Source organism: Apodemus sylvaticus, chromosome 4 (assembly GCF_947179515.1).
Source record: "Apodemus sylvaticus chromosome 4, mApoSyl1.1, whole genome shotgun sequence".
Classification (NCBI taxonomy): domain Eukaryota; kingdom Metazoa; phylum Chordata; class Mammalia; order Rodentia; family Muridae; genus Apodemus; species Apodemus sylvaticus.
Window position 1 is genome coordinate 64,597,366 of NC_067475.1, and position 12,786 is coordinate 64,610,151.

Sequence of the window (12,786 nt, forward strand, 5' to 3'; positions counted from 1 at the left end):
AGAGAGAGAGAGAGAGAGAGAGAGAGAGAGAGAGAGAGAGAGAGAGAGAGAGAGATGGTAGATTTAGAGATAGATAGAGCCATGAGAGGTGGCACATGGGCACATGCCTTTAATCCCAGCACTTGGGAGGCAGATGCAGGTGGATTTCTGAGTTCAAGGCCAGCCTGGTCTACAGAGTGAGTTCCAGGACAGCCATGGCCATACAGAGAAACTCTGTCTTGAAAAATAAAAAAAATAGAGAGAGAGAGAGAGAGAGAGAGAGAGAGAGAGAGAGAGAGAGAGACTACCTAACAAAAGCAATGTTAGATGAAAATTATAAAAAGGAAGTCCTCTTTAGTTTGTTCTGCCATTGCCATGTACTGCTGGACATGCAGTGTACCCTTAAGTGTGAGTTATATACCCATGGAGAACCAACTGCAGAAAACTTATTTTTCCTTTAGGAGTTGTTTGTCAGCTGGAGGTAGCTGCTTGGTTAAGTATATCAGCTCCTATTTCTCACTCTCAGCACTGGGATCCTGTCTAACTTGAACTTGAGCAGGTCCTTTGAATGCTGCTACAGCCTCTGTGAATCCATAAGTGCATCTGACCTGTCTTGTCAGGAAAACATTGTGACAAAATTATTCAACAGACACCCTATCACATTCTATAGAAATTTAATAACTAAATTTGTGTTCAGATTCAATGCACTTTCACTAAATAAATCATGCTCAAATGCAATGCACATCCTGCAAAAAAACAATTGTCCCCAAACCTAGCTACCATTCCAGTAGGTGTGCTCAGTGTCCACCATTCTGAGCTGCCCACACACAATGCCAGTAAAGTGAGTCTGTAGGTGACCACTCTGACTATCCAACAGGACACAATGCAGTATAGGTGTAAGAGAGGGTTTTCTGTTTCTGCTCTGCTTTTTCCCAACCACATAAGCAGTGCTATGAGCACAACTCATGGTCCTACTTCTCTCCATGTAAAATCAAAATTTTCTCCCTTATCCACCATTTAAGGGCATTGATGAGCTTGCCTGAAATATGTAGAAGTGCTTAGAAATAGTATAGCCCTCACTCCACTAGTTTTTATACAGTTAACATTTGTATAACAGATCAAAACTACCCTTCCCATGCTTCAAAGGGGAGTATAAATTTATCAAATATGTAAGGCAAAATCTAGCCTCAGTCATTTGTACCTCAATCTTTCAGAATATACCTCTGTTTCTGATCCTCCAAATGGTACAGTGCTCTGGAATAAGGGCACAGTGCTAATTGCACAGACATTAAATTGGTTTACCAGTTCTATCACTAGCTACCTGAAGACATTGGCCAAGTATTTGACATTCTAAAAACCTTCTTGCAGCTCTACAAATATTTTTATGAAAATCACACACATTTCTCACAATTGTAGTTATTATAAGTTATAGAATATATATAAGTTATTAGAAATAGTAGGGTACTGGCACACAACAACCTTAAAGGTTGCTATTAGCCAGTATTTGTGCAGCTAATATGCAAGTGAACATCCTGTTAAACATGAATTCTAGCTCCAGGTCTTAGTTCCCTCTTTGATGGCGTGTGTGGACCTGGATAATTCATCCACCTTTTGAGTAGCTCAGCTACCATCATAAAACAAGGATAATAGTGACTTTATGTTATCTGCATAAAATTCACCTAGGATAATACATGTGAAAGTGCTTGACTTACTGTAAGACAAAACAATACATAATTTTTCTATATGAACAAACACGCAGAAAACAATTGCAAAGATTTTATTTAGCGGCTTTCTGTGCTTGGCACTCAGAAACAGTTCCGTGCATAAGGGCAAATTTTTATACACCTTTTCTTCATACATATTTTACATACCCTTTTATTGCCCCCTTTTTAATATTCATAATATTGAATATCCAACTAGGCATATAAATACATTTATCTACATCACCTCAAAACAAAAAACTTCTTAATAATATCTGTATTATCTTGGTATCATTCGAGTCTCCACACCACTTAAAAATTTTAGCTTGCACCAAGCTTCACTTGTTTTCCTATTATTAAAGGATTTGAAAAGAAAAGAAAAAACATCCCCAAACTTCAGAATGCAATGAACTATTTAATTAAAATGGAGAGCTACAGGCAGTTAGAAAAGGGGCAGAAGACCCTGCAATTCTCTCCCATATGTCAGGTTTTCTCCTGCATGGGGACCAGGGACAGGTTGTCCAGGTCAACATTTTGGATCTGGCATATTAAGCCAGGCCTGTATTCCATGACTGCTTTTTGGTATCACCTGGGAGATAAAACCATTCTTCATTCTTAACACCTGCTTCCCTTACCCTACTCAGCTGCATGCCACCGAATAGCACTCCCATGAGGGACACCTCTCTCCTGGGTCATTATGGTCAGAGCTATGGAATCAAGAAGCATTCCTCCTCCTAGCCCTTCTCATTGGTACCCTCGACTCTAAGCAGGGTCCAAAAGATGCCTACTCTCCACCACCACCATCATTCTTTCTGTAACTTTAGTGGCTAAGCAAACCCAACCAATTCTCCTTGGTGGATTAAATCTCATTTGTTCACATCTTCTCAGTCTCGCTGTCCACTCTCTCCTGCCCTCGATTCTCTTTCTCTCTCCAAACTTTTCTCACCCTGTCCTTCCATGGGCACCACTGTAAGATCAAAGGCGGCACACTGAATGAAGAAAGCTAACGCAATCTTTCTCAGGAAGCCAAGTCCAGGTGTAGCACTGATGCCTTTCCACCTCTGTGATGAAGAGAGATTCTAGGTACACGGTTCCTTCCAGAAACATGGTAAGCTGCAAGGGAGAAAGGCTATTGGCTAATGGTGGCCCAATCCATCTAGGATTGTACATGGGCAAATTTTTTGGTGAAAGCACCCATTCTGGGCCTCCCTTCACAGAGTTCACCCAGTTCAGAGTCAGTGTGTATGATGTTTGTGTTTGTATTACTTTGTGTATGTATGTGTGCACATGACTATATTCATGTGTGTTTGTGTGTGTGTGTGTGTGTGTGTGTGTGTGTAACTTGTCTTGGCTGCTACATGCTAGCATTTCCTTCAATATTATTATAAAATGATTATTCAGTCTCTTCAAGGCCACTCTGTCATACACAATGCTTTTATAAAACTAAGATTTTGGAAGGCAGAAGAATGACCACTGAGATATGGATGATGGACTCCAAGGATCCTTCAGCGGTATCTATTGTTGTTCTCTGTTTTCCTTATCCAGAAAAAAAAACCAAAACAAAAACAAAAACAAATGCACAATTCCTACTTTCCCAAGGCATGGGCTTCCCAAAGAGGAAGATCCACCCACAGAGATTCTGGAGTCTTGACCGCCATCACCTCCATAGTGTTTGCACTGCTCTTTAAACCATGTGTACGGACATCTGAGAGGAAGAGCCTGGGACTGCCCCATACTGTCGGCCATCACAGGCGTTGGGAGCCTGCTGATTATTAGTTGAAGGGCTGATCATGTGCATGCTGTGCTCCATCCCTGTGGGCAGGTACTGCCTCTCTCCAAAGGCCCCATTGGAAGGAGAAGAACAGAGTAAAGTGCTTTGAGATGCGCTCAGTTTCTCTGGGCTTGCAGCTAGCCTGGGGGAAGTGGGAAAATTGTATCCATACAGATTGTAGGGATTATGGAGGGAGAAGGCATTATAGGAGCTCTGCTGCATGTGGCTGCCACCAAACATATGTGGCGATGAGGAACTGGAGGCTGCATTGCCTGCCTGCATGACATACTGAAACTGGGAAGTTGGGAAGGACCCCAACTGGCCACCATAGGCTTCCATCTTGCTGTTGCTGGGCAACGAGGGAGGTGTTGGTATTCCTGAGATCAGAGATGGAGTCCTCTGAGGCATGAAGGTTTCAGAGGGCTGAGTGGCTGAAGCTGCGCCACTCTGGAGCCTGTTGTAGCCACTGTCACTCAGCCCTGGATAGCTCTGTAAGGCAGCCATGTTGCTTCGGGCACATGGTGGATAATCTGAGAGGTTTAGATTACACAGCTGGCTTTCTCGACAGCCCACATTGAAAGTATTTGGGGCCAAATGAAAAGTTGGAGGAGAACAAGATGGAGATAAGAGATGAGAAGAAGCCGAAGGGGATGGTGTCCCAGTGCTGGAGGTGGTTGGAGAAGTACCTGTACTGCCCCCTGAAAAATAAAACATAAATTCCATTGATTAAGATGAGTATGTCTATGCCAAATATTCTAAATTCTTAAAGATCAATTCCTTCTGTTTACATCAGATGATGTCACAGGTTTGAGCACACACTGCAAAGGAGAGGACAAGGATGACATGAGACCAGGAGTCTTTGCATAAGTAGTCTTAGTCATACCTTTAAAAATTAGAACAAGCCTCTGGTGTTCATTGCTTATATTCTCACCATCAAAGTCACTCTCCAATACGGCATTTAGTTATTAGCGGTAGGAGCCACTAGCTCAGATCTTCCCATGCTCCGGAGAAATGTGTAAAGTGCTTGTTTTATCCAGTGACTTTTTCCTGTCTTGCAATTTTTAATGTAATATCAAAGTAAGAAACTAACCTCATGGAGATGGAGCAGGGTACCAAGCCAGACCTGGGGCCTGAGAAGACCTAGCAAAGGGTGGTAGAACCTGGGACATTAAATTGGAGGGCTTTTATATCAAAGATATATGATATAATTAAAGACGTAGGCTGAAGTGAATCAGGACTAACTTGAAACAAAATCACTATCCTGAAGGTTTGCTGATTTTTTTTTTTACAGGACCCTGACATGTCTAAGACATTGGATTAAGAGTTGAACTTGGAATACTTGAATGTGGATATGAATGAAACCAAAATAGTCATAAACTAACCTGAATGAAAGTAGAATGGCTTCTTCTCTGTGCTCTGTTCTCTAACCCAACAACCCTCTTCCTTTCATTTTATTCTACACCATTCAGTTTTTTCATCAGAGATGAAGAATCCAGTAAGAAAAGGTAACTTTTTCATGATTTGGCTTCAAACCAACTAATGGAGAGGTTCTTGGCATGTTAATTCCATGGCAGCTGTCAAAAGCACCTCTAATGTACACCTGGGGCTGAAAACTAATGATATAATATGAGCTCCAACTTCACGGTACCCAGACCAGTGATTCTGAAACTTCAGTGCACATGTGAGTCTACTGGTGGGCCCATAAAAACAAACTGCTGACCGTATTTGGTTTCTGAATCTGTGTACATGGGACAGAGCTTGAGGACGTACATTTTAGGTACACAGACTGACTGTCCTTTGCTCTAGAATACCTCCAAAATCCTATTTCCAAATGACCCTGAATCCATCTTGCAAAGTGTTGATTATTGGCTGTGTAGATGGCAGACTGGGTGAATGGTTGAGGCTCCCATGACTGAGAACCAGTTCAAGTCAACCGTCATCAAAGATGTTCCAAATAATAAAATCAAACGTGACCTTTGTGATGCCCATTTTTCTCAGGGACAGTAAGCATCTACTTCTCTCAATGGACTTTGAGAGAAGTAGATGGACCTCTCGCAATGGACTTTGAAGGTGCCCTTCACTGAGTTCTAGATCATTCAGCTTTTTACTCTCTCTAGGATTCTTCTTGAGAGAATTCCCTTCCATGTATCAGTATGGAATTTTTCATAATTGTTGATGGCGATCATGTTCTTTCAAGGAGCAACATGTCTTAGGTTACTGATAATTCTTGTTGAGCCTCCAAGAAACTAAGCATCATTAAGAGGTAAGTATTTTTCAGGTGAAAAAGAACAGGAACCAGTTTTGTTTTATTTTGTTTTGTTTTGTTTTGTTTTAATCCATGAAGAAAACCAGGAACATTCCAGAGATGTTGGAAAAACATTTATAGTATTGTATGAACGGAAAGATATGGTAGAGGAAACAAACAAACAACAGAAGAAAAACACCCTCAGTGTAGATCCACAGGCAAATAGTGTTTGTGGTAGAAGTAAACATTTGGCTTTCTTAGTATTTTGTTCAGCGTTAAACTTTTATAGCTCAACTAATAACTCTTCTATGATCAAAGGAACTTTCACCAGTGAACTTTCAGATTCAATTGGAGTTTAAGAAAACCCAATTAGCTGCTAATATCAGAAAAATCACTTCTGTTCACAATAAATTCCTATAAAAGAACTAAAATATTTTTTGTTTGACAGTCTGTGGTATGGCGGACATTGTCAAAAGCCATCAGCAACTGGCCACGGTAGGCGGAGCTTCTCTGCAGTTTACAGCCACCCACTGTGAAGTCTGCCTCCAAATTCTCTGCAGCTGCAGAAGGAAGGGTTTGAACCCACATACCTCCTCTGTTTTTCTTATGTTCATACTGTAGCTGTGTCTAACACTTAAAGGAAGTATGAATATCCAACTCCAAGTACTTTCCAAGAAATCATTTTAATATAATGAGAGAGTTTAGGGAAGGAAGATTCCAGAAACAGAAGTGGACCATTTTATTGCTGCACAGCCTTCTCTTCCTCTCTTTCCTACAGAAAGCTCGGAGATTTATTCTCTTCTCTTTGGAGCATCCTATATCTTTTCTTGCTTTCCCACCCTAAATACCATGAACTTTACTACAGCAAGTGCTGTGACAGCAAAATAAAAAATAAATAAAAAAAAATGGAGAAACTTGACTCCAGCTGTAAAGAGATTTGTGTTTTATGAGATATGAATATAGTCTCCTGTCTTTGAAAGCTAGTCCTGCTTTCCCTGGTCTGGCACTTATATGGCCCCAGAGGAGACCACCTGTTCAGCACACTGTCCTGTCCTGTTATAAGTAAGCTCCATCAGGCCCTGGCCTCAGCCCTACAGCCGGAAGTGCATGATGGAGCAGATGACTTGCTACAACTCTAAATGGTTTGCTCAGATGGCCCAAGATGGAACAAATGGTACTGATTTGAGGCCTCAATTGGTTTCACTACAAAAAAAACCGAAAAGAAAAGAAATGAAAAAGAAAAAATGAAGAAACAGGGAATTATTAACAAGTTACAGGGGTTTCTGCTGAGCAGATGAGGGGCACATGTTAAAAAGTTTGTAGTCAGCTTGCTTTGGCTTTTAAATGACATTCACTGGAAATGAAACTTGGTGGCCTGCTGAGCTTCAAGAAGGTGGCAGACTCCACGTGAGCTAGTATTTGAAGAAGAGAGAAAGCCCATCGAAAAGAGGCTCATATCGCTTCAATCCACTTTGAAGAAACATTGTTGTACTCTTAAAGTACTCAATACAGATAATAATTAGTTCTCAAAGTCTACATACAGAGAGAGGGGACTGTGGTTTTCATGTTTTAAAAGTGCTACCTTAGATACTGGGAAGTCTTCGTTCCTTTATGATCTAATAGCTTGTCAAATGTTAAACAAGATTGGGATTGCCAGCCAATGGCTAAACAAGCTTAAGGAGACAGCCTTCATTCATTTCAACACTTGACATAGCAGAGACCTCTCATCACAAAACAAGCCAGGACAGCGTGGGAAGCCAGGCTGGACTGCCACTCAAAGTAAAGCTTGGCCCTCTTGTTCACTGCGTCTCCTTTAATCATGCAAGGTAATGGGTTCTCTGAGCATCTTCAGATTGATTTGCTTAGTGGACAAATGTGGACTTTAGACCTGAACAAACCTGGTTCTAATCCCTTGCTATCTTACAATGGGACTTTAGGAAATTAGCCTCTCTGAGTTTTGGGTTCCATAGTTATACAAGTGGGATTTCTAATGTCTACCTTTCTCAGGTTGTTTTGAGAAATTACAAAGTGATCATATTTTAGCATATAGGCAGGAAACATGCTCTTTTCTGAGAGAAGGAGTACAGAATGGGGGGAAAAAAGATCTTGAAGAATGTCCAGTTCAATGAAGATGGCTCACATGTGTTGGCTCCTGTCCCAGGCTAACAGGGCATCTTGGCCTCCACAGACACTAATAAGCGTGATGTTTCAAGATGTATGTGCCACATTGTTTCCTGCTAGAAGAACCTCCATGGTGTGGATGATGGAAGAAAGGACTAATTGACAGCACTGGGCCCACCTGAGCTATGTTCCCAGAGGAGCTATAGTCCCTGGGACTATAATGTTCTATCCTTCCTCCCTACCCAATGAGCTCACAAAGGAAATGAGCTATTCGATGGCTTGCTTTCTTCTAAAGCAAAGCAGAACTGCTAGGATATATGCAATCTGGTGCCTTCCCCATCATCATTAGAGATCCTAGCCTACTTCTACAAGGGTATTAAAACACAATGTCATTAAGAACTTCATACTCTTAGGTAATTCAGAATTAACCTCCACCACTCCAGGTCCCTATTTTACCCCTAATTTACTCAGGAACCAGAGTGAGGAGGCACACATTAAAATGCATATTCAACATTAACTTGTGCCAATATTCAAGGCTAAGAGCCAAAACAACCAAGAATGCATATTTAGCAGTGATCCCATATGAGGACAATAACCTAGAATACACTTGTGTACCATGAAGACAAGTTAAATGTGTCCGTGAAAATTCTGAATACCAAACCTGCTGACTTTTGCATCTTTAAATTGATCACTTCCAGACTGTAATATTTTCACATACAGCTTCCTATTGAGTTTATTTTGTTGTACTACATACCCATGCGCACGCGCACACGTGTGCGAGTGCACACACACACACACACACACACTAAAAACCAGTAAGATAAAACCTCATCTGGATGAGTAAAGAATAAGTTTCCATTAATTATTTGTTCTAGTGGCTTGATTCTCCTTGCCTTGTAACTTGAGAGTTTCTGGCCCTGAAGAGAGGAGATTCCCAGTGTATTCCAACATGCAGGAGGTAAAATATCAGCAGCCCATGAACTGGTCCCAGTGAAGAAGCTCATGGGCCATAACGTTTAATGAGCATGACAACTGAGATATTGTCCTCAGTTGCGATGAGAACCTTTCTCATGATGCAAATGTGAGCAACATAGTCCCAGTGGGAACTGTACAGTTCACATTTTAGAAGGATGGAAACCTCATTCATCCTTTTCCATAAAATGTGAAGCCCTGTATATCTCCAAATGTGTTCTTCTTCAAACAGCCTCATCCAATCAATCACACTGCTCTGTGCCTGGTTCTATTTTGCCCTGCCCCCTAGGGGTCACCCCTACACACTTCTTTGCTTGCCTCTCTTGCTCTCCCTGCTCATTTCAGCCTTCCCTGTTGCCACTGGCATTTAATCTGCTTCCCCTAGGACAATAATGTTCCCACTGGAAACCCCCTTCCTTCCGCTTTCACGCTTCACCTCCAGGAAAGGCACAAGTACCTAGCCTGGAAAAGCAAGGCATTATATTCCCCGCAGCATTACAGTAATTGGTTCTGAGGGGACCCAATTAGAATCAATGAGAGTTAGTGAGATTCGCTAAAAAGCCCTTGAGTAGAGGCACATGTCCTTTCCCCTTAGAGATGAAGCAAAAAAGAGGGCCAAGAATACTTTCAAAGCTACCACAGGGGACAATTAAGAATTAAATCACCATGGAGGAAAACCTGAGTGTAAAGAAATGGGACAGGTTCTAGCCAAGGTGATTTTGCTTAGGCCTCTGACTTAGGTTTGCCTAAGGAAGCTAGCTAATCCTGTTTTACAAGGCAATGAGTTGCTCTTTTAGTTTGCTGTGTCATTTTGATTCTTTTCTACTTGTATAAATATTCTAATTGATTTATGTCTCTCATTCTATGAGCTTTTTGAACATGAATCTCAATGTCTGAGAATATTGGAATAAATGTGAAGAAGAAAAACATAGAGTGGGGCATGGTCTATGGACCCTTTGTCAGGTGGAAACTGTGGCTGAAGCCCTTGACTATAGGTAACAAAGGATTTCAATTGTTTGGGTTCCTGACAGATACCTGGCTCTGCTAAAAGAATATCTGGTGAGCTATCTGCCTTAAGTCCAAAATATACAATCTCTTAAGTGGGGAAGCAAATCAGTGGAGCTTCTGATCTTTCCTCATTCTCCTTGATGAGATCAAATTATAAATCTTTATTTTTATTTTTTTGGCTTTTCGAGATAGGGTTTCTCTGTATCGCCCTGGCTGTCCTGGATCTCACTCTGTAGACCAGGCTGGCCTTGAACTCAGAAATCTGCCTCTCTGCCTCCCAAGTGCTGGGATTAAAGGTGTGCCCCACCACTGCCTGGCTGATGAGATCAAATTGAACAATTGAATATAAATTGAACAACTGGATACAAATACAAATTAAACAATTGGATACAAAGGCAGGCAGTTTTCAAAGGGAAAACTTTTCATACGGGCACATTTATGCCAAATAAGGAATGCAATGTGGAAATTAGAAAAACAGCTACTGTTCACACACACACAAAGAGACACACACAGACACACACAGACACACACACAGACACACACACACACACACACACACACACACACATATATATATATATATATGTTGGCACTAATCTCCTTTCCCTTCAAATTTAAACAAGTTAGTGAGTCCTTGCCAAGCACATTAACAATATTCCCCTACTATAGCGCTCACTGTTATATTAGATGTGCTAATTCAACCCCTATTTGAGCTTCAGTTGTGAATTGGATACCATGCCAGGATCCAAGAATTTAATCATAAGAGGGAAAGTTCTGAGAAAAACAGCAGTGAACGATATTAAACAAAGAATTAAGCCAACAGAGGGGATACCCTAGAAGACTTTAGCCTGCTAGGAATGGCAGAGAAAATTCCCCAAGGAAGTACTGATTGTACTGAGATTTCAGAAGGGGGCAGTTCTAAGTAAGCAAATGAGTAAACAGGAGCCTTCTAGACAGGGAAATAGCATGTGACAGGAAAGAGTGCAGGATGTCTGAAAAATGATATAGGTGACTCTGGTGCAGGGGTAGAAGGGAGGTATCCATCCCTCTGTAGGGAACTACAGGGAACATCCTATCCCACTATAGGGAACTATAGGGAACAACCTTGAGTACTTAGTAAATTCTAGGTGCTTTTGTAAATAGCTTATCTTAAGGTACCAACTTGTCTAATTCTCATGGTTATTATCTCTACTTTAGAGGACTGTATGTTAAGGGAACAAAAACAAGCCATGGCCACTGAAGAATTTTAAGCAAGTTAGGGTATAAAGTTGGTATGAGTAGATGTGCATTTTCAAACACTGGTCAGAACCGTGTACAGAACATCTTGGAGCAGATAGAGAGGCTTTGGAGGACATCATAATAACCAAGTGAGAAAGGACGATGCTTCAGAGCCAGGTGGTAGCACAGGAGATTAGAGATGTGAACAGATTCAAGACATTAGTGATAGCTGTGAGGATGGGGCCAGGAAAAACACTCTTGATGGCAAGTGATGTGGGATCATTCCCTCAGGAGAGGGTCTTGGGTCCCTTGAGCACATTAATCCTAAGGGACTTTAGGGTAGTGTTTATCAACCTGTGGGGTCAACCTTTGGAGGTCAAATGACTTTTTCACGGGGGTCACATATCAGATATCCTGCATATCAGATATTTACATTATAATTTATAACTAGCAAAATTACACCTATGAAATAGCAACAAAATAATATTATTGGGGGTCACCACAACATGAGGAACTGTATTAAAGGCACATTAGGAAGGTTGAGAACCAATGCTTTAGGGAATAAAAGTGCAACATGTTTTCCATTACAAGTTGAGTATTTTTTATCTGCAATTCTTAGAACTAGACATATTCTGAATTTGCAGTTTATTTATATATTTAGAATATTTATATATACCTCTGAGGCATTCCAGGAATAGAACCCTAACCTGAACACATGAAAATGTGTTTTGTTTCACAAATACCTATACACATAACCTAAATCTAGTTATATGCAACATTTTTTGATAATTTCGTGTAAGAGGACTTGCATCATTCCCCTACTCAGAGGGAGCTGTATAAATTCGCCATCTTTGAATTACTGCAATGACTTCACAATTCAAACTTCAATGTTCGCTGAACATTTCTCTAGTTTCACAGTATTTTTTAATATTTTGTTCTTAATTATGTAAATATGCGGAGTAGGGAATGTGCTTGCTTGAGTGCAAGTGCTCTTTGAAATCAGAGTCAGATCTCCCAGAGCTGGAGTTAGAGACAGTTATGGACTGCATGGCATGGTGCTGGGAGCCAAGCTCAGGGCTTCTGCAAGAGCAGTATATGTTGTTAACTCATGAGCCTTCTCTCCAGCCTCTCAATGTGTTATTCACATGATGTGTCAAGTATATCATGTCTCTCTCACTGGCCAGCTTCTAACTGCAATCAAATGACTGAAAAGCCACTCAACAATAGGAACTGTTCATAATTCTTACACTTTAATTGCCTGACTAACACTGAAACATCCAGTGGTGTTGAAATCTACAGCGATGTCTGCTGGCCCTTGAGCAGAAGGGAGGCTTCTCAAATGTTAAGCCCATGTTTCCACAGAAGACAGAACTGTGGTGTGACGGGAATTATTCCTTTCAGCACAGCAGGTCTCCAATCACTCAGATCACCACTCATAAAAGTTCAGTTTTATTATAAAAATACACTGCATATTTGGGGAAACCAAGGCACAAATTTTATTTAAAACTTTCACCAGAGAATGACAGGATGGCATTATATTTGGCTATAACAGACCCAGATACTTAATTTTATGTTTATATGGCCTTAGTCACCTTCCCCAAGTGTGATGGCCAAACTTAGCTGTCAAGTTGATTAGACCGAAATGCTCTAGATTAGTAGAACACATTTTCAGGTCTCTGTGAGGTTGTTTCCTGGTCCAATAGGTAGGTTTCCTATTTTGACCAAGTCAGTTATTTAATTTGTATATGGATTCAAAATCTGAACTGACCATC

At 40.9% G+C, this 12,786-nt stretch overlaps 1 protein-coding gene across 1 annotated transcript in view; it reads right to left on the minus strand.

The window, feature by feature from the left end:
- Positions 1-3,363: 3,363 nt before the first annotated feature.
- Tbx15 (T-box transcription factor 15) overlaps positions 3,364-12,786 on the minus strand; it is a 104,222-nt gene continuing 94,799 nt past the window's right edge. The window contains exon 8 of the mRNA XM_052178558.1: positions 3,364-4,148. Within this exon, the coding sequence (XP_052034518.1) occupies positions 3,364-4,148 (785 nt within the window). The remainder of the gene's footprint in view (positions 4,149-12,786) is intronic.